Source organism: Lissotriton helveticus, chromosome 3_1 (genome assembly GCF_964261635.1).
Source record: "Lissotriton helveticus chromosome 3_1, aLisHel1.1, whole genome shotgun sequence".
NCBI classification, from domain to species: domain Eukaryota; kingdom Metazoa; phylum Chordata; class Amphibia; order Caudata; family Salamandridae; genus Lissotriton; species Lissotriton helveticus.
This window is the reverse complement of record NC_136061.1, coordinates 2099245895-2099268193: the sequence shown is the minus strand read 5'-3', so window position 1 is coordinate 2099268193 and position 22299 is coordinate 2099245895. Positions and strand designations below refer to the sequence as shown.

The 22299-nt window shown below is 45.5% G+C and overlaps 1 protein-coding gene across 2 annotated transcripts in view; it reads left to right on the top strand.

Moving 5' to 3' along the window:
• The window catches only part of MAN2A2 (mannosidase alpha class 2A member 2), a 709606-nt gene that overhangs the window by 301892 nt on the left and 385415 nt on the right, over nucleotides 1-22299 (top strand). For both annotated transcript variants that reach the window (XM_078683269.1, XM_078683268.1), the window contains 2 exons: nucleotides 2002-2116; nucleotides 11324-11391. In XM_078683269.1, the coding sequence (XP_078539395.1) occupies nucleotides 2002-2116; nucleotides 11324-11391 (183 nt within the window). The remainder of the gene's footprint in view (nucleotides 1-2001; nucleotides 2117-11323; nucleotides 11392-22299) is intronic.

Sequence of the window (22299 nt, the reverse complement as noted above, 5' to 3'; positions counted from 1 at the left end):
TTAACAAGCCTTCCGACCTGGCAGTTTCTTGACCCTTCCAGTAATCCACCTCCTCTCAAGAAGCTGTGGTTGCACTGATAAGACTGTTGACGATCAGTCACAGGGCTAAAATCCCACTTTACAGTGCTGGCAAAAGCACTTAAAGTTCTCTCCATTTACATTTATGCTCTTGTGGTTAACCGGTCTCTGCCATCAAGGTATTTAATCCACATGTAGCAACAGAACTGGAGGCAGGTGCCAGAAAAGACTCCACTACCTGATGGAGCTATTTTCAAATCTCTTTACTCCAATATAGACCTTGCTTCATTGGTTCTGAGATTCGTCAGCTCAGTGGTGGTAGTGGTTCCCACTCAGAAGATAGTAGCACTCTACCTACAGAGGCTCAAACCAGCCAAACAACTTTAACTCTGGTCTCATAGGGACAGGTTAACAATAATGTGACCGGCTACAGTTTATAGATTTGTGTCAAAAGACAGTGACGCGCAGCCCATGAATACCAGTTCCTCCTGACGGTTGCAAGTATAGTTGAAATCTTTTAAATTATAAGTAGAGGCTCGAGACATTGTGTTTGGCTTGCTGTTTGACTAGAAGAGTCTCTTTAACCTCTCTGTGGACTGTTTGTCGCTGTAGAATGATGCAGGAGCAGCCCTGGCTAAATCATCAAATTCCATCTAGACCGTATCTCCCAAACGTCAGTCTTCCTAATTGGCCATGGCTTTTCAATCTTTCAAGGTAGAATTCTACAAGCACCTCCTCTATCCTGTGCCATCTCAGTTTAAAAACTAGCAAGCTGTGCAGGCAGTAATAAACTGAGGTATTTATCACCCAATCTTCTACCCATACCCTCGCACCCCATCTGCTAAGGAAGAATTTCACACCTTGATGTCAGATATTGTCTTTTATAGTATTTGAACAGAACCAGAGAGCTCCATTCTGCTACCCATCTTTTTGTTAGGTAAGGTGATACAGAAACAGGAATAATATATCAAAGACACAATCACAAAATGGATTGCCTTCTGCATCTTCATTGTTATAATGTTCAGATGTTGTCTTTGAATGTCTGAGCACATTCCATTAGAGCCAAAATATTTCTGTGACATTCTACCAGGCATATTCCTGTCCAAGAGATATTCTGGGTGACAGTAAGGGCTCCCTTCACACCCATTCTGCAAGCAGTATGCTCTGACTGTTCTTGCATGAGGTGAACTAAATTATAGCCAAATTACCTTAAGAGATGTGTTTGGTTAATTCAGTGGCTGCTTATGTTATGTTATGTTATGTTATGTTAATTTCGATTTATATAGCGCCAAATCACCGACAGGTCTCTTAGCGCTTGCTTTGGGAACCCGTCCTGGCTTTCCCTGCGAGGTAACCCCTACTGGGCATCCCCAAGGTGAAGACCAGGCATCCCATCGCAGTGGGGCCGTAGTGGAGATTAAGCAACCTATTGCCCAGAGTTGCAGAGTGTGAACCCATGATTCGAGTAGGCACCGAGGCGAGAATTATCTAGTCCGTGGACATTTTGAGCTCAAGACCCTTATGCTTCTTTTCGTCTCCTCCTCTTTTCACCTGACCTCACCGTGGAGTAAGACCACAAGAAAACGGGAGAAAATACCAGGAGTGGAATAAAGTTGTTTTTAGGTCTATTACTCCTACTCTGTGCAAATCTGTCTTATCCTATATTCTACCCTGGCTACCTTGGAGCTAGAGAAATAGCTGAGTATGAGGCCCATCAGAATGTATGTGCATGGTTTGTCTTGAAGATGTTATGTTAGTACAATGTTTTTACTCCAACAACTACATTGCACAGTACCAGCAGATTGAAAGACAGATACCATGGACAAGATGCAATTGAGTCCCTATAAATGTAGATTTGTAGCTGTTTGTCTTTGCCCCTACTCCCATCTTGCTCTCCTTGTGACTTACCATTCCTTCTGTCTCTTAACAATTCTCCATCTCCTTCATTCTGTGACAACTTTCATCTTTTCTTCCAATCCGCAGGTTACTCCATTCTCTGATGAATCTAAAGCGAGTTATTATTAATGCAGCACACTACCTCGTTCTCAGCGATAAGGAGACGTACCACTATGATTTATCTGTTCCATTTCTTACCACGGTAATAAAACTTGCTACTTTTCCTTTTTCTTGCTTCCTGTTCCTTTTCAGTAAATATAAAAAGTGTTCATTTTTTGTAGATTGAAGCACACTAGGTCAAATTTACTCTTTTTGAAGGCCGAATTAATATCTGTTGGTGGGTTTTATACTTTGAGATGACTAAAGTTTTCTTCAGGTGTTGTGATGTTGTCTAGCTTGGAAAGCTGTTCTTCTAAACCATTGTAGACCCATGGACTATTCGCTTTGAGATTAAGTATTTCATTCTGTGTTCTAATTGGGTATGATTCTCAAAGCCATAGGAGACAAAGCCAGAAATTTGCTTCCATAGGATTACTCTTAAGTTTTGAACTAATTTCAGAGTTTGCACATATTAACTAAGATTCCCTGAAGTGCACTGGAAATCTGCAACATTCCTATGTTTCTGGAGATGCACATATGTAAAATTTACACCTGCCTAAGGTGCACCAGGTGAGATATTCTTCACCTGGAAATTGGAGACAAATGTGCATTTGCACATTTACTTTTTTCGCCAGGAACCAACATTTTGGTTCAGGATGGGATCCATTCAATCCAAATTTCCATCAAATTTGAACTTGTTCATCCCCGTTGCCATATTGTTTTACTACTGTCCTTATCAGGAGTAAATTCGTGACTGATGAAGGAGTATGTGGATGCCCCCAAATTTGAGGTTGTGGGGGGTAAAATTCTGCCATTCTTAATTTTTGGAATCAAGACTGAGCGCTTACCCTCTAAAATTAACTTTTTGCGTCTCTAAATTGAATATTTAGTGATCATAGTGCTTTAAGAATCACGTTGAATGTCAGGGCTCAGTTGGACGATTGTGTAGGGCGGTCACAAGTGATGATACATTCTGTAGGTCTGTAAAGGAAATTGTTGTCTATGGCTCTTTCTAAGTTACTTAATTAAACAAAACTTCCTTCTGAACTTACTGTTTTCTTGTAGATTAGAAACAAAAGTGTTTTAACAGTGTTGAGAAACATGCTGTTTTTCCACTCTGGAAAAAACCTATTGTATAAACTCATCAACTCTCCAAGTGATTGTAGCTTTGTTACACAGCATTCAGTCTCACAATGCTATATATATATTATTATTTCTACATAGATACCAATATTACTGGGAAGACATTCTCCTCTTTGTAATTAAATGACACAACACTCCATAGGAAAAAACACGTTTACACCTTTCCTTGGAAAAATAATGTGCTCAATGATAAATTTCCTAGCTAACGTAACGGAAAGTTTCAATTCTATTAAGATGAGCTCGATGAGCTCACTACCCCACAATGAGAGCACTTCTCCCGTTACAGTTTGGGGACAGTTGGCAGAAGGCCACAAGCCTGCGTGGATTAAAATCAGTACATGGATGGAGTCGATATAAATGACCAGGTTCATCAACCATACAATGCACGTCATAAAACTTGCACATGGTACAGGAAGTTAGCTACTTACCTGAATCAGTTGGCAACATCAATATGTATTGTGTCTACCGAAAGACTACCACAGAAAGACTGATGTCCTTCCTTGACTTTCTGTTGGCTGGTATTGAAAGCCATGCTGCTGTAGAAGCAGTAGCTACTACTTAGTCCGTTGTAGAGGACGCTGCAAGGCTGCAGGATCAGCACTCTGCAGACTGCATTCCTGCATTCCTGCAGTATAGGAAAACAGTCACCATTATCGCTGATGCAGAGTTTGTGTTCAGCAAAGAAAGAGGCAGGAGAGTATAAATGACTATCTTCAGTGCCCATTTCAGACTGGTTTCCAGTTTGATTCACTTTGGGCCCCACAAAAGTGAAGTTCTGGGAAACTGACTGAAGTGGTGCACATAGACTGTGAGTTACTATCTGCCACAAATGACTGTTCATGGATACCATGGGCCATTACAAAGTAGATGTTTAGGTTTTTTAAATCCTTCCACCTAATTTTGGAAGAAGGACTCTAATCCAAGATTTTTGTTTTTAAATTAGATTTGAGCCATTGTGTCTTTACTGACTCCAGTGAAGAGGCACACATTAGTTTTGCTGTTGACTGATTGCCATCTTCATCCTTCATCAAAACACGGTGGAAGTTCTGTCCACCATATTACAAATGCATTTCAGTCAGTGCAATGCACATATCAGTGGACAGCACATGTTTTTACTGAGTACCCTGTCCACCAAATCTTACGAACCTTATCCTTTCCAGAAATGCCCCATAAGCACTTTAGTTGAGTCTGCCCTAGAAGGTTCAGCCCCATTTTCAAAGGTATATTCACTGACACTGTTCAAGGAATGGGCCCACCTGCACTCTCCGAAACTTCCACTAATTTCCACACACAGGAGGAAATTGAATTTAATGCTGTGAGTGTGCTGAAAGCGCATGAAAGACGAGCCTTTCTGAGTATAAGCATTCAGCCACAGGGAGGAGTTAGTAAAGGTGCACATGGCACCCTTGCATCATTAGGTCTCCTGGTGGGAGACAGACATGAACAGGAAGTCAAAGCTTAGCCTAGGTTTGCTTTCTTCGGGATTTCGTATAGGTTAGAAGGTAGATGGTCAAGGTAGGAGTAACATACAGATCACTGTACCAACCGCAAGTCACATGTTATACTTCTGGCTAGGTGGACAAGACATGCATCATGTTTTGATTGAGTACCCTGACCACCACCTGTAAACTTTATAGAAGAGTTCTTTGGGCAACTTCGTACAGCCTGTCCCAGTACATGTAGCCCAATTCTCACAGGAACATTTGTTCACACTGTCCGAGCAATGGCCCCCAGGTGCATCCTCAGCCATCTACAACTTACTGCTACACACTGGAAGGAGTTGGATGTAGTGCAGTTAGTGCCCTGAAAGCACATGAAAGAAATGCTTTTCTGAGCTTATTCAGGCTTCCTCGATGAGGGATTACTGAAGATGCATGAGGCACCCTCGCTGTATTTGGACTCCGGGTGAGATAGATCTAAACAAAGTCAAACCTTAGCCTAGGGTTGGTTTCATGGGTATCTCATGTATGTAGAAGGCAGATGTTCATGGGCGAAGGGAAACTATGGTCAAGGCACTAACCCAATAGTGGATGGCAGTATGTAGTGGTGATTGTGTGGCTGTTAGCTGGTGGACTTTGTGCTTGTGGCTGGGGGAATGTGTGGCGGTTGTCTGACCGAATGTGTGGCGGTTGTCTGACCAGATGTATAACGGCTGGCCAAATATGCCCCTGTTGGCTGGCCGAATGTGTGCCTGTTGGCTGGCCGAATGTGTGTCTGTTGGCTGGCCGAATGTGCACTGTTGGCTGGCCGAATGTGCACTGTTGGCTGGCCGAATATGTGGCAGTTGGCTGGCAGTATGTGTGGCTGTTGGCTGGCAGAATGTGTGTATTGGTTTGCTAGAGGTGTGTTTGTATTATAAGTTGGCTGATGATTAGTTGAGTGGTAGTGGGACTGGGGTTTCAGTCCGGTTGGGGTATGAATGTGAAGGGCCCTTCAATGCTGGTGGTTTGTTGATGTGATTGTTGTGTGTGAATGGCTTTCTGTGGCGTGCATGAACGACGTGTGAACGGACCATCAAAAGGAAGGTGGCTTTATGTGCCTAACTACCACTAACGGTGATGGATTAAACCCTGATCTGTTGACTGGGTGTGAGTGTTTGATTAGTTCAGATGCTCCGTCCATCACCACCCCCTTTTGTACCACTTTGTTCGCCATAAGTCGCCAGGGTATGCTCAGACGTGAGTCTCTTGCTCACTTTGCCACTGGATTCAAGCAAGCCGGGCTGAAGATGGCTGAAATGCAAGAAACCGGTCCTCGGAAGCTTGTTTCCGGTCCAGGGAAGGCATGGCTTGGCAGTTCGGGCTGGACTGTTCACATGAGGCACAGGGTCAGACTGATTTGCATATGGCCATGTCTGAACTGGGGTGGCAGGGTGGGCTAAAGAACAGTGATGGATTTTACCCAGATCTGTTGACTGGGTGTGAGTGTTTGATTGGTTCAGATGCTCCGTCCATCACCACCCCCTTTTGTACTAACTACCACTAAGGCGCCTGTTCAGTAATCTGGCACTGTTATCAGTATTAACTTTTTTGATCCTATTACACTTTGCCAAACCCAGCTGCTATAAATTTTGACTTCAGTCATCGATAGACTCCGGATGAACAATAGGATCTTCTCAGATTGTTTTTTAAATGGAGGTGTGTAGGGTGGTGTAACGTGGATTGATCCCATTCACTTATCCACAATGCCATTCAAATTTCAAACTTTCCCTTAATGTTTAGAATCACGGTACTCACATTTCTGACTGACACTTCCAGAATTTGTGGTAATCCACAAAGTTTCTACTACCTAGAATTTCCTGCCTTGTCTTTATAAATATGCTTCCCCGCTCGGCCTAACGCTTGTGACACATACTGTCCTTAAGTGCAATCCAAGCTCCATCAAACTGTTCAGCACTCAAATTTGCTTGGTACACAATTTACTCAAGGAAGTCTTCATCTAGAAAAAGAGTCAATAGGCAAAAATATTTATTGACCTTACATCCAGCATCTCCAGTGAATGGGGGATTTACTGGCTTAACTAAATTAGGAGTCTGCCAAACGAGCTTGGCGCAGTACCTGTCTGTACTCTGCATTGGTCTACCCTGTCATTAGCTCCCTGCTGCACAGTTTGTTCTTGTGAAGGGACATCCAGAATATCATGACCATATTCCTTTGATTTAATGGAAGATGAGTCATATTTGGAAGGAACCACAACTGCAAAATCACTCCCAAATTCTGCTCCCTGATCATCTCGTTCTGGTGCTGCCTGAGTATCAGACCCAGCCTCAGAGCTCTCTTCTGTTATTTGAGTTAGTCGAAAGCACTGATGCAATGAGTCACCATCTCTAACTAAAACTTTCTGGTCTACGTAAAACGCAGAGGTACTCGTAACGAATAATTGTGTAGGGTAGGAGGGGGGGTATGAAGGGGATTGTCTGTGTACCATGGGATGAAAGAATGTAATGTAATGCTGTGAGAGTGTATTGAAGTGGGATCACAACAACAGTCTCAAAACTAGCACTTACCTGTCCCAAAGAACTTCTACAATTATCCTGCCAAGAACTTCTCCAAAACGCTAAGATAAAAAGTAAGAAAAAAAATAGTTCCAGTTGAAACACACCTAATAAGACAAAAGCACATTATGCCAAATTTGTCCCCGACGCCAGGAGAAACCACTTTGTGAGAATTGCTCTGTGTGAAAGAGCACAACGCGGGTGACTCACAATGAAGTTAGCTATTTGCATCATGTGCTCCTCTGCATCCGCCCACCACAGAATAGGGCAATGTGTTATCCCACATCAGGCACTGATCAGTTATTGTGTCATTCACTATTTTCTTCCTCTCCGTGCAGTATATAGCATTGGGAAATGGGTGAGCACAATGTAGGCATTGATCAGTTATTGTGCTGTTCATGTGGTAAATCTATCCTACATGGCATATATCATGGGGCAAGGTCGAATCCATTTCAGCCACTGAACAGTTATTCAGCCATGTACATTTTGCTTCCACCCACCACAGCAGAGGTCAATGTGTCTGCCCACCCGCAATGGCCTTCTAAAAACTATGGCCATAGCAAAACATGAATGGCTTTAATAACTGATCAGTAGCTCAAATGGGCTTACCCATTGCCCCGTGATGTATGGTGCGCTGGGTGGAAGTAAAATGTGAATGACGCAACAACTAATCAGTGACTGGAGTGGGCTGACCGTACTGCCATGGGCGGGGGCACCTGAAGAGCCCCAGGGCAGCAGCTGGTACAAAAGAAATAGCCACCTTTGCTTCCCTTTCCTGTGGGGGGAGGCTCACACCCCCTCTTAGGGTCCAATGGACCGCCCCAGCAAAGGAAAATGTAAATAAATAATTATTGGCCTCAGGGAGGACCCCCACACAGACACAAAGATCCCCGGTGCCTTCAAGATTTGTGGGTCAAGTCATAAACAGCCTTTTGGAGAGTTTGAGGTATTCCTTTTTGCAGGTATCTTGCTTATAAGACCGAAATAAATTAAAAAAAACATTTCTACAGACTGGAAATTATAAATTCATTTGGAACATAACAGCTTTTCTCCCCGTATAAGTACATGTGCTGTTTATTTTTGGGAATTAAGTGTTACAGTATCCCTGCATGCAGACAGCATTATTCTACTTTTTGGACTTCAGTGAAGATTTTTGGATTACAAATAACATTTCCTTCTCCTTGATGTGGTTGAATGGCACAGGAATTATTTAGTATCCCTCGGTTTTCCCAATGGCAGTGGAGTATTTGGTGCTCTCTGCCTTGCCCAAAAGAGACATGTAACAGAGCTGTCCTGTGACATGTTCATAATTATGAACCTGGTACCTGGGCAGCTGTACTTTACCCCTGTTCTTATTGGCCTGGTAATGCCTTGACTTTTAAATTAGCTTTTATCATGCATCCTGTATTGAAACTCCCATCAACATTAGTAGCCCCTTACACGTGCAATGCACCAATGTTGTTTATTAAAACATAATTTCAAGGATACTGGCCTAACAAAGTTTATTTTTTCTGATTTTGGGCAGCCGAGACACAAAATACTGGTGTACATCTTCAAAGGCATTACTGCTACCAAGTTAAGATTAGGATTTTAAGTGCAGCCCTTCTTTTAAAAAAAATCAATGTTTATATTTTGTCTAGGCATTAATTCTGGGATTGCTGGTTTAATTAGTCAGTTGTCTGGTACTACCGCTTTTATTTTACACCTTTTCGAATATTTTCTCTTTGAAATGTTAAACTAGTACTTGCAGATAAGTCACTCTTATTACTTGCTTTTTTAATAATTTGTATACTTTTTTTTATGTAGCAGTACTTTACCCCGAAGGGAGTCCGTGCATTTTACTATCAGCAATGAACCGAATCGTCCGGAAATATATGAAATACCATAAGAAAACATTTTAACATTCTTTGTATAGTAAAACATGTATGGGACAGGGGGATTGTAGTGGGAGGGTGGTACATTGATAAGAAGTGAGCTGCAAGGAAAAAGTTTTTGGTGTGAAGTCTAAAGAAGATGGTAAGCCATAAAGAGATGAAGAAATAGTATGTTCATTGTATGTGTTGTAGATGCACATGCTCTGCATACCTTCGGGTATAATGCCCCATCAGCCATCGCCCAACCCACAGGTGTGTTTTTGTCCTCCGACTCAGACCAGGAGGAAGAAGAACCAGATACTCCCCTCAATTTGACAATCTCCAGCCTTTGAACGAAGACATCTGCAAGAGTTCTGCGTATTGGGGACACAGACACGCACACCTGGCCTTTGAGTAGGCTTTAGACAGAGGCCGAGCACCACTCCTGATGGGGTCTGGCATCTAGGCCTCTGACCACCACACAGCCTTCAGGTCCTCCGCTGCCTTTGGGCTCTGGTTGACACCAATCAAAGGCTTCGGAGCAGACATTGTTCCGGACTCTGGGCATCAACCATCCTCTTCCAGCAAGCCCCAACATCTGCCATAAACCTCACAGACCTGCAGAGAAAACAGCTTTAATGCCAGCATCAAGGCCAACCTCAGGCCTGGGCCTACTGTCGACTCTGAGGTTGCCATCGGCACCATAGCTACCATCTGCACTAAGGATTCCATCAGCGCTGGCTTCAATGATTCAATGCAACCTATCCTACAGAGACAGCAGCAGGAGTTTGGTAGCAAGGCAAAAATGACTAATCATCTCTAAATGGAAAAACTCTCAACAAAGCTCTCTCCAACAACACCTTTAAAGTCTTTGCCTGGGAAGAGGAAACTAACTTTTGGGGAACAATTGGATTTTGAACCTCCTCCAACTCCCTTACCTAAAAACCACTAGGACTGGGACACCAGCAATCTTGTCTATGTTCCACTTATTTCATCACCTCTACCTTCTCCCCCCACAGCCGCCACTTCCTGTGTCAGCACCTCCATTGCCTCCACACTCACCAGAGGGATCTATTCACTTCTCTCACGGGGCACAATGAAGCACTACTGTTTTTTTCATAACACATTTTATTGCATAGAAGTACACAATGGCCAGCAGGCCGGATACATTTATCATGTCACATATAAACTGCTCAAACATAACCTTTAAACCCAATGCCTAATTCATTGTATTTAAATAAATAAATCCCTTGTTAGCGTTGAAGTCCATAAAGAGCGACCATACACGTAATATCTCCTGGTTCCCCCCATACCTTTAGGAAGCCAGTTAAAGCCAAGGTAGTAACGTCATGGGTAGGAAAAATACAAGCATTTTCCCAGCAAAGCTACTTCTACAGCCCCTACCCCATCATACCAAAAGCAGCAGCAGCCATACCATCATCAGGCGGCACGAGAATACACCAACAATAACAGGAACAAGGGCAAGGGAGGATCCGGCTAAGGGGCCTCCACCTCAGAACATTGACTCCCCATCTCTCTTCCTCCTTGCCCCGATCAAACAATACCTGTTGAGGGGAAACTGCACGATTTCCCTTCCCAAAGGCAGGAAATCACAACAGACATGTTAGTGGTGGTTCACCATGGGTACTGCCTAGAACTTCTCACACCTGCTCCCCACATCTCACTCACAGTCACACCCTCAACAGCCACCATCTCAACCTTCGGCAGGAAAAGGTACAGACGCTCCTCCAAAAAGGGGCCATGGAGCCAGTACCCCCTGACCAGTGGGGCCAGGGGGTGCATTCTCATTACTTCCTCATCACCAAGAATGCCAGCTTTGTCAGGCCCATCATGGACCTCAGTCTCTGCACATTTCCATCTGTTAACACTACCGGTTGTCATCCCTTTGCGTAAACAAGGCAATCACATGGCAGCATTAGATCTTTAGGACGCCCATGTCCCCATCCATCCCGCCCACCGGCGCTACCTCCGCTTCATGGTAGTGGCCATTGCTTTCAATTCAAGATACACCCTGTCGGTGTCACCACTGCTTCAAGGGTCTTGACAAAGTGACAGCACTACAGCTATGAACAGATAAATACAGAGTGAGTAACCTTTTTTCCATTTCTTTAAAGGGGGAAAACAAGTCAAATATGATGATGTCAAAATCACCTTTTGTCGTAATTTGTAAGTGGTTGGAACCTTTATGAATGACCTCATCTCTGGTGTTTGGTGTATCCAAGCACAGATTGCAGTGACTGAAGTTTTACATTTTTATATTGACCAATTCTGAGCATAGCATTTTTTATATTTTTAACAGGATTACACAAGATTAAATCAGGATTCCTTGCCAGAAAGAACATTGATTAAGCTAGACTCTTCTCCCAGGTAAAGATACCTTTCCATCTTGTGAGACTACTAAAGCTATTTCTGAGTTTGGCTGTATTTTGCAGGACCAGAGGCATGTACATACATGTAATCCCTGACAGTAGATCATCACTTCAGGATGTAACTATATTTTTGCCCAAAATAATAGGAATTTAATAGGGGTGTTTATATGTTTACAAATCATAGCTTTATTTTAAAACATTTACTAACTAACCAGTGGGTTACCTATGCATCCATTTTTTTATTAGGACTGAAGAACTTGCCACTTTTATTTCCAGAGTAGGGAAGTCAGTACATGGTTACGGGAGTGCAGGAATTGATGGTTGTCCAGGTTGGTGGCAAGGAGAAGTATTGAGGATGACTGAAATGTTGTGTACACTTATTTATTGATGGACGATTATGTGGCTGTGTGAATGGGGTAGTACACATAGTTTGTGGCTGTAGTGATAGTAGTTGGGTAGGTAGGTGTGTATTGGTTGTATGTGTGTATGAGGAGAAAGATGTGTATGTGTGATAAGTGAATAGGTTGATGAGGGTGTGGATGGATGAGTAGGTAAGGCAAGCTATCTAACCTCGGGATCTGTGCCCAATTACAAATTCAGGAAATAATTAGATGGGGACTAGTATTATTGATATCATTTGTATCATGTTTGTATTTTCTACAATTAAAACATGTTTTTTGGAAGTGTGACAAGCAGATGGAGAGTTACGAGGATTTTGAAGGCTAAGATTGAAGATGACTGCAGTTCTCATGAGGATGGGAGCACAGATCCAGATTCTGTTCTGCAGATCATTCACTCAGTGCCTGCACAGTCTGTGCCACCCTTGTTGCACGAATCACAATAGTTACGCGTTACAGCAGCAAAAGCAGGGCTCTCATTTTAAGATCACAGCCCTCCTAGCTTCTGCAATCCACAATAAGGCTGGAGTTGAGCAATCAGGGCTTCTCAGCTTGCAGCACAGGGCCTACCAGGTACCGTGACAAGAAGATTCCAGGTGTCAACCGGGAGAGGAGGAAATGTTGAACGTGGGGTGCTGCTTTCTACACTGTGCAGACAGAAGAGGAAACTCTAGGCACTACAACTGAAGCATACCTATGGTAAGATAAAGAAGCTAAAACCTTGAAGAACTGCATTAGTTTACTTTACCTGGAAGCAGGAATCCAAGGAAAAATATTAAATGAAAAAATTGCTTCAGTTCTAATTATTTTAATCAACTCCCACCGTCCTGAAGATGAGGAGTCTGCTTCAGATATTCTGTTGCACTGTTGAGTTGAGGCAAAGATTTTGTGATCAAACAGCCTTTCGCTACTTAGCAGTGGACACCCTTCATCAGACTTTGGCAGCAGGATCGCCAGGCTCTACTATAGGTACGAGGCTGCTCTTTTCAACGACTGTTACTTGTACATGAAAGCAAGGGATTGGCCACTCTTCTCTGCCCGAGTACAATTCAGGAGAGCATGGCTCAACTACTCCAGTGACTCAGTGGAGGGATACACCTAGGAATCGACATAGCTTTATCCAGTGGACACTCTTCAGCTAGTCACTGCCAGAAGAGGCTCATCATGTTATTGGCTTCCCCATCACAGCAGGCGAATCCCACTCAAGTGCAGTGAAAGAGGAAAATAAGAGGGAAGGCTTCCTAGTCGATGAGCAAGGACCCATATTGTAGAGCACTTAAACAAAAAGCTATGTCAATGTTTCAATGTTATGCAGGTTCCAATGCGAAAAAGCACCTAAGGTGCAATGTGCCTTAACCAACTGAGCTTACTGTGCTCACCCATCCTGCTGACAGTAAAGTTGGTAAGTGACACGTCTCAGAAGAACTTTTTCAGATATGAGTATTTGAACCATGTCTTATTTATTGCCTAATCCGATCCTGGACAGCGACAAGGGTGCTTTGGGGTTTTCCTCTTCTGTGTGACGCAGAAATGCTTTAGAGCTCAATCAGTGGCTGTGGTCCACCTTCACTGCTTCTTATTTATAAAGGTTAGCTTTCCCATTTTTTTTAAAAAGGTCGGTTCATGTTGTGCCTTTCAGGCTATTTCAAATGCACACACCCAGATCATGCTGATCCAGAAGTAATTATTTAAACGGAGCAAGAGCATGTGTTTGCCAACTTGCTGTCATCCCAAAATTGTTTGTTAGGTCCCTAACCGGAATCGTTGACTACTAAGATAAGGGTAAGAGATTTGGCTTTGGTGCTTTCTACACTGCCACAAACCGTTCTGGTTGTCGAGTATTGGGGTATCTTTCATCGATTCACATGCCTGAATTATTTCCTGTCGTTGGGATGGGAGTCCCACGGTAACATAATCAAGCAGTATTTAAATAATGCCATAGGCTATTATGGCACTGAGCTATGTCATACATAGCCTATCCCTGTCCTTTTAAAAAAAAAAAAGGATCTAACATTAAATTCAGCAATCAGCTGTCAGCACCCTCTAGAACTATCCTTAGCAGAGGCACTTTCCCGCAGTTTCCCTCAGATTTTCACCGCACGTAGTTTGTAAAGGCAGTTCTACTCAGTTTTCTTCTTCTTACTTATAGGATTTTTTCCAATTTTATTTTTTCATCATGTCTGATAAGAAAGGACACTTCCATGCCTGCAAGACCTGTGGCAAGAAGAGGGTCCATGTCGATGATCCCCACAAAGCAGTGCAAAATTAGTCACACTTTCTCTTCAAAAACACTAAGAGATAGAGAGGGGAGGCTGCTTTTATGGCTACAGTCACTATGCACCGGAAATCGTTTGAAGAAGACACTGCTGGTTCATCCAGGCCTCACAAGCGAGCCAGATCTGAGGAGAAAGAGTCTGGAGACGGCAGGAAACACCTCAAACCCTCCCCAGAGAGCATGAGCTCAAAACAGGAGAAACATACTAAAGTCTCCTCTGAACCTTCATCTTCAGTCTCCTCTACTCCAGTGAGAAAAGAATAGAAGCACCTTAGAACGTCCTCATCAGATCCTGGGAAATTCAGAACCAAAAAATTGCCATCGACGACAGTCATTAGACCTTCGATGACCACAAGTTACACTGTTACTTCTTTGGCCCCCTGACGGCAGGGACGACGACGACAGCGACCATCTCCGGGCCCATACTGTTGACGAGAGCATCGTTGACTCCATCATCGTCTACGTCTACCCCATCTGTGCCATTGACGAAGGTTTTATTAGCGAAGGCGACGAAGATACCATTGACGGCCATACCATCAACATCCTTACTGTCATCAACACTAACACCGTCGATGACACAGTCGATAGCAATATCGTTAACAACATCGCCACCAGCGATACCGTTGACAACGACACGGTCGACAACAACTATGTTGACGGCAACATCAACATAGTTGACCACCCATCATGGTGGTGGTCAACCATGGTGGTGGAATCCTGACCACCCATCATCGGTGGTCAGGATTCAGTCGACGCCACTGTCTTCATCTTTTAGAGGCCAGACACATACGTCAGCAGCTACTTCCTCTTCTCCTGACCAGGTACAATGGTCAAGTGCACCATCCAAATCCGGAGTCCCTGCACTTGTATGCTTGGCTCCTGAATTCTTGGAACTGAAAGACATGAGCATTTCGCAGGAGTGTAGAGACATCCTCTCTAAATCTAGAGCGGAAAGCACAACAAGATGTACCAACTGAAATGGAAAAGGTTCTTTTTTTGGTGCCAAAGAAAGGGCCTACATCCATTTCAAGTATCCCTGCAACAGATTTTACCATATCTCCTCTCTCTGGCTAAATCTGGTTTGGCTTTCGCCTCAGTTAAGGTGCATCTGGCTTCCATCTTACGCTATAGAAGAGCTTCTAGTGCCACTTCTCTTTATACCTCAAGCCTGATCAAACAATTTATGAAGGAACTGTCCTGTACCTTGTCTCCAGTGCCGGCACCAACGCCGGAAAAGACCCTCAACATGGTCCTTGCAAAACTCATGAAAAGACCATTCGAGCCCATTCATACAGCTGAGTTGAAATTCTTCACATGGAAAGTCGCTCCTCTGCTGGCTGTCACCTCAGCTAGAAGGGTAAGCGAGATCAAAGTGTTACCATTAAACAACTTTTTTTAAAGACTAATCCTACATTCATTCCTAAGGTGCTGTCACAATTCCACCTCAAAGTGCCGGTGATACTATGGTCCGGAGCAAACAGTGCATACGCTGGATGTCAAGCGTTGCCTTCAGTTCTACCTTCGGGGAACGAAGGACATTCGAAAAACTGATCAACTATTAGTTGCCTATGGCCAAGGCAGAGAAGAGACTGCCGTTACAAAATCCAATATCCCAAGATGGATATCGGCTGCAATACAATTCTGCCATGTCAAAGCTAACAAACCTTTGAAAAGGACAGCGAAAGTTCACTCCACCAGAGCTGTTGCTACGTCAGCGGCCCTCTGGAGTGACTCTGGAAAAGTTCTGTCGTGCTGCAACCTGGAGGACCACTTATACCTTCATGCAGCACTACTGCCTGGAATCCGCACAGGATGCAGATGCAGCGGTTGGCCAGGCAGTGTTTCGCCATCTCTTCCATTAAGGTAAGTCTCTTTCTAACCTTTGGAAAGAGTCTTTTGTTCATATGGTGATTTCAAATATTGACATGTATTGGAAGATATAAAACATAACTAGGTAAGGTGTACTATAAGCTACGCTGTTGTTTTTCCTTGCCTCTTACTAATGCTTTGTATATGGAAATGCTAATATATGTGATAATGTACCCTTTTATTTTTTATTCCGTGCATTAATATTTACAACACTAGGAACAGGTATAGTCCTCAAGTGTCTTTCATATCTGAAAGAGAGACAGTGATAGATTCCTTACCTTAGAATATCCCAGGCCTGCAGTACCCCTGTGCGTTGGTAGGTGGCATTGTGCGGCTCCGTCGCCGGCATTGTAGGCACCGAGATGGCGTCATAGAGACTACTTAGGCGCCACCCGTGCGCGCTGATGACAGTACTTTTTCCGCGCCAGCAAGCGCAGATCTGGTTAGAGCATGTACCCTAGTCACTTTTTAAGACTTTTGTCTTAGTTTGTTTTTGAGTCTTTGACTCCTGGTGCCACATAGGGATGCCTGGTTTAAATCCTGCGGGGCCTGTCACCGTACGATGTCGGTGGCCGACCCCCATGGTGTCTCTACTGTCTGGAGTGCGACCATGACTCCTGGTCATGTTCCAACTGTCTGGCCCTGGTTCCAAAGGCGATGCGGGAGGGGTACTGTAACTGCTGGAGGCCCGGCAGTCATCTCTGCGCCGTTCGAGGTCCAGGGGTCGCTCGAGGGACCGACCGCGGAGCCATCATCACCGCTTTTTGGGGTCCATGTCTTCACACTCGGAGTCTGATAAGAGACGTCATAAGAAGAAGGCGAAGAAGCGCTCACGCTCTCGGACGTCCCCCCGTCGGTCTCCGGACGGCGCCTGGGGAGGGAGGGGGCCAAGGGTACCTTCCCCTCGGCTCCATTGGAGCCAGTGAGTCCCGTGGCATACCCACCTTATCCGGGTCTGTTGATGACTCCGGCCCAGGTGCAAGATTTTCTTGCGGCCATGGACTGCCTCTTCAGGTCTCGGGCTCCTGCCGGTGCGCCTTCGGACCCCGCGGTCCTACCTGGGAGCCTGCACTTGCCGCCGGCTTCGCCGCCGCAGGATCCTCCGCTGGCGGCTCTGGCCCCGGCACCTCCCGCGGCTCCGTTCCCAGCACCGCAATGGGTTCTGTTTGTTCCACCTCCACCCTTTCCCGGGTTTCCAGACAATTTGCTCCAGGTTGGGACCCACTGGGTTATGGAGCCGGGTCGGCGCCGTTCTCGGTGCCATTGGCCGCAGACGTGGTTCCCGCCGTGGCAGGACTTGGGGCCAGCGTGTGGGTCAGTCCACCCCCGCTCCCGCAGCATCTGCCTCAAAGCCTTCCTAGTCCGAACTTTGGGGTGCACCCCACACCGGTGGGCGACAGGATTCGCCATCACCTCCCCCACTGGCGTTCTGTCACTTCAGACAGGTGGGTGCTGCAAATAGTCCTAAGGGGCTACTCCTTCCCTTTCGAGTCTGCCCCCCCCCAGCCATGCCACCTCAGTTCCACCACATGTCGAGATCACTTTGCGTTTCTCCAACAGGAAGTCACAGCCCTCTTGACCAAGGGGGCCTTCGAGCGTGTACCTGGGCCAGAAGTAGGACATGGTTGTTATTCCCACCACTCTCTGGTCCCCAAGAAGGAGAAAGGGGGCTTGCGCCCCATCTTGGACCTCAGGAACGTCAATCGCTTCCTCCGGAAGGAGAAGTTCAAAATGTTGACTCTGGCTCCGGTCTTGGGCACTCGACCCTGGAGACTGGATGGTAGCGTTGGACTTGCAGGACACATATTTTCATCTTCCCACCCTGCCGGCCCACCGGCGTTACCTGCGATTCACGGTATGCCAAGAGCACTTTCAGTTTGCCGTGCTCCCCTTCGGCCTTACCAGTGCCCCTCGGGAGTTCACGAAAGTGATGGCGGTGGTCGCAGCTCATCTGTGCAGATCAGTTGTTCCAGTCTTCCCCTATCTCGACAACTGGTTGTTGAAGGCGGGCTCGCCCCAGGCAGTCGTCTCCCACCTCCAGAATATGGCCCACCTCCTGCATTTGCTGAGGTTCTCCATCAACGTGCCGAAGTCGCACCTGAGCCCCTCTCAGCAGCTCCCCTTCATCGTAGCGGTTCTGTACTCGACGCAGTTTTGGGTTTATCCTCTCGAGCAGCGAGTCCAGGATATTGAGGCTATGATTCTGATCTTTCAGCCTCTATCCCGGGTTTCAGTCAGGATGACCCTCCGACTCCTGGGCCTCATGGCCTCCTGCATCCTTCTAGTGCAACATGCCAGATGGCATATGCGGGCTTTACAGTGGGACCTGAAGTCCCAGTGGGCACAGCATTAGGGCAACCTGTCCGATCATGTCCAGATCTCAGAGGGCACTGCACGACAATTGCAGTGGTGGCTCACGAATCGCGATTGGGTCAATGGCAGATCCCTCTCCCTTCCACAACCGGAGCGCACAGTGGTGACGGATGCGTCCCTTTTGGGATGGGGCAGCCACTTGGGATCCGACTTGCACTGAAAGCATTCCTTCCCTCTGTCCAGGAAAGTGTAGTGCTGGTGTTCATGGACAACACCACCGCCATGTGGTACTGCAGCAAACAGGGAAGGGTGGGGTCGTGGACCCTATGTCAGGAGGCTCTGCACCTCTAGACATGCCTGGAAGATCAAGGCATTACCCTGGTGGTTTAACACCTGGCAGGTTCTCTGAACGCCAGGGCGGACAAACTCAGCCGCCGGTGCATGATGGATCACGAATGGCGTCTGAACTCGGACGTGGCGCAAGGTCTTTTTCTGCAGTGGGGAGAGCCTTGGTTAGATCTATTCGCCACCGAAGAGAACGCGCAATGTCATTGGTTTTGCGTGTTGGAATTTCCAAGGTGGTACTCGATCGGCGACGCTTTTCGTCGCGAGTGGAGCAGCAGTCTGTTGTATGCCTTTCCGCCAATGCCACTTCTGCCTAGAGTGCTGAAGAAGATTTGGCGCGACTGGACCCATGTCATTCTTGTGGCTCCGGATTGGGCACGAAGATTCTGGTATCCCGAGCTACTCAGCATGGCGATCGATCCTCCGATACGACTGCCTCTTCGGGAGGATCTTCTGTCACAGAGGACAGTCCTCCACCCGAACCTGTCCAGCCTCCACGCGTGTAGATTGAGCGGCGTCAGTTGACAGCTTTCGACCTTCCTCCCAAGGTCTGTGATGTCATTCTGGCAGCCAGGCGTCCCTCCACTAAGATGGTATAAGCCTGCAGGTAGAACAAATTTGTGGCGTGGTGCACAGCAAAGGCTGTGGATCCCGTTTCTGCCCCTCTTTCTGAGGTACTTCTGTTCCTTCTCTCTTTGTAACAGCAGGGCTATGCTATCTAAGGTTATCTTTCGGCCATCTACGCTTTTCTACGGCTTCCAGATCAGCCTTCTCTTTTTAAGTCCCTGGTTGTTAATCGCTTCCTTAAAGGCATTACACACACGTTTCCTCCCGTGCCTTTCATAATGCCTCAACGGGACTTAAATCTTGTCTTGACCTATTTGATATGCGCTCCCTTTGAGCCCCTTCATAACTGTCCCTTACGTCTTCTCACTCTAAAGACGGCTTTCCTGGTAGCGATCACCTCTGCCAGAAGAGTGAGTGAGCTCCAAGCTCTTTCTTCTAAACCTCCTTTCCTTTCTGTTTATCCGGATACGGTGGTTTTAAGGACCCGTCCTTCTTTCTTGCCAAAGGTTGTCACGCCCTTCTACGTTGGGCAGACCATCACTTTGCCTACTTTCTTTCAGCCTCCTTCAAAGGAGGAAGAGAGGCTCCACCGTTTGGACCCAAAATGTGCGCTCTTGTTCTATCTGAAGCGCACACAGCAGTTCCGGGTGGATGACCAGCTCTTTGTTGCTAAGTGGGTGCCAAAAAAGGTTGGGCCGTGCAAAAACGAACCATCTCTTGGTGGGTCGTTCTGTGCATCAAAGCATGCTACTCTTTGGCTTAGAAGGAGCCTCCTGTGTGGCTTGCGTGCCCACTCTACCAGGGCAACCGCAGCCACTACTGCCTTGGGACACGGCATTCCCTTGCAGGACATTTGTCAGGCAGCTACGTGGGCCTTGCTGCACACGTTTACCAAGCATTATTGCCTTGACAGTCATGTCTGGAGAGAGATGGCTTCTTTGGCCGTTCTGTTCTCCGTGACTTTCTGGTGTAATCTTGTTCGCAGACCCACCACCGGGGTTGGTATTGCTGGGGTATCTATTCTAAGGTAAGGAATCTATCACTAACGTGTCTCTTTCAGATGCACAAGTTACTACCCGTGTAACGATCTATCTGAAGAGACATTAGTTAGTGATAGATTCCTTACCGCCCCACCCAACCTCCCCGTTCTGCAAACTGATTTCTAGGGTTAAGGTCATCCCATTCAGGTCTCTAGTTTCATGGCACCAGTGGTAACTTTCTTGCATGGCTCTACGTTCCTGGCGCGGAAAGTCGTGTACAGAATTTACGTCACCCGCAAGGATGGCGCCTAAGTAGTCTCTGTGACTTCATCAAGGCGCCTACGACGCCGTCAACGAATGCGGAGCCGCGCAACACCACCTACCGACGCCTGGGGATATTCTAAGGTAAGGAATCTATCACTAACTAATGTCTCTTACAGATACATCGTTACACAAGTAGTAACTTGTGCGTTACCTCGAATGTTTGGGTTTCACTACGTGTTAGAAGTCACCCACCATCCACAACAGACAGGATAAAATAGGATGTGACTTCTTGTTACTCTGATACAGGCACGTAAATCTATGAAAGATACCCCAATACTGGATAAGAAAAAAAAGTTACTTACCTGTAGCTACAGTTATCCAGTATTGGTATCTTTCATAGATTCATATGCACCCACCCTCCTCCGCATGAAGGCTGTTTCCTTGTTATTCGATAACATACTTACTTCTCACTTGTGCCTGGGATCATCTGAGGGAAACTGCCTCTGCTAAGGAAAATTCTAGAGGGTGCTGGCAGCTGATTGGCTGCCTTAAACATTTGGTCCTTTTTTAAAAAGGACATGGATAGGCTATATATGACACAGCTCAGGGCCATTATAGCCTATGGCATTATTTAAAATCTACTTGATTGTGTTACCATGGGACTCCCATCTTGACTAAAGGGAATGATTCAGGCATGTGAATCTATGAAAGATACCCAAACTGCATGGCTGTAGTTACAGGTAAGTAACTTATTTTCTTCCGCTCTAGGTTGCCCTGTACCAGTGTTTATTTTATTTTATTATTTTTTTTTTTTATTTCTCTACTATTAGTGTTCCCTGCTCTCCCCCTGCACTGTGTGCCACAAGGCCAGAACTCCAGGTCCCAATTCTTAGTCACCAGTTCTCCTCCAGAGATCGTCATTATTCATTACAAATATTGAATTTCCCTGGTCACGAAAGGGATCCTGGAGCAATTTTTATATCTATAAGACAATAGTTCCTCTGTAGTTTCCATTGAAAAGCAGTTTTTTATGTTATTGATAACTTTAGAACTGTTTTGTAAATCTGCACAAAACATTTAAAAAAAAGTTCTTTCTGCAAGGGACACAAAAAGGGGAGAGGGGTCTAAAAGGTGACATTTTCATTTTAACTCCCATAGGATTTTTTGCACTCAGATATAGAAAAAACAGCTGAATGGAATTGCACCAAACCTGGCATGAAACTAGACCTTTAATTAAGAATGTGCCTTTGGTTGGATTTGTGTAAATCCACTTAGTTGTTTTGGAGAACTATACATTAGAAACGTGATTTTGGTAAACCTCCAATTGAGCCACGGTGTCAAACATGTTAGAGAAACCTGGACAGTTAGTCAGTGGGTTATCGGCGAACCTGAGTTTCTGGAGCATCCATGAATCAAGGTTTCAAAAAATATACTAAAATCTGATTGGATAAAGGAGCTTTTCAGTGTCAGTCCACTAATCCAAAGCCTAATGTTGGCCCCTATTCTGTTTGATTGACTGGCCACAACTACAGAGTGCGGGGACTGAGTCAACGCCTCCTGAAAAGCAATATTTAAGGAACCATATGAGGACAGGGGGAGTATACTCTAACCCTCTGGTTTAGATGTAGGGGGCCCAACAGCATGCAATGTTGCAATGTCAAAATAATTAAAACATTGCACATTTTGCTGTGGGTTAGTGGACCTCAAGAGTTGTGTTTGTGGTGTCACAGCATGAGACACAATGTCCACAAAACCATCAGAGATCTTGGATCCGTGTTGGGCATCCCAAGCAGTTTGCAGACCCGGTGTCAGGTTTGCGAATCCCACTGAATGTCCATAAAGGGTACACAATCTTGCAAGGGTCTGCAAGACTTCAAGACTGGCCATGTGCTACA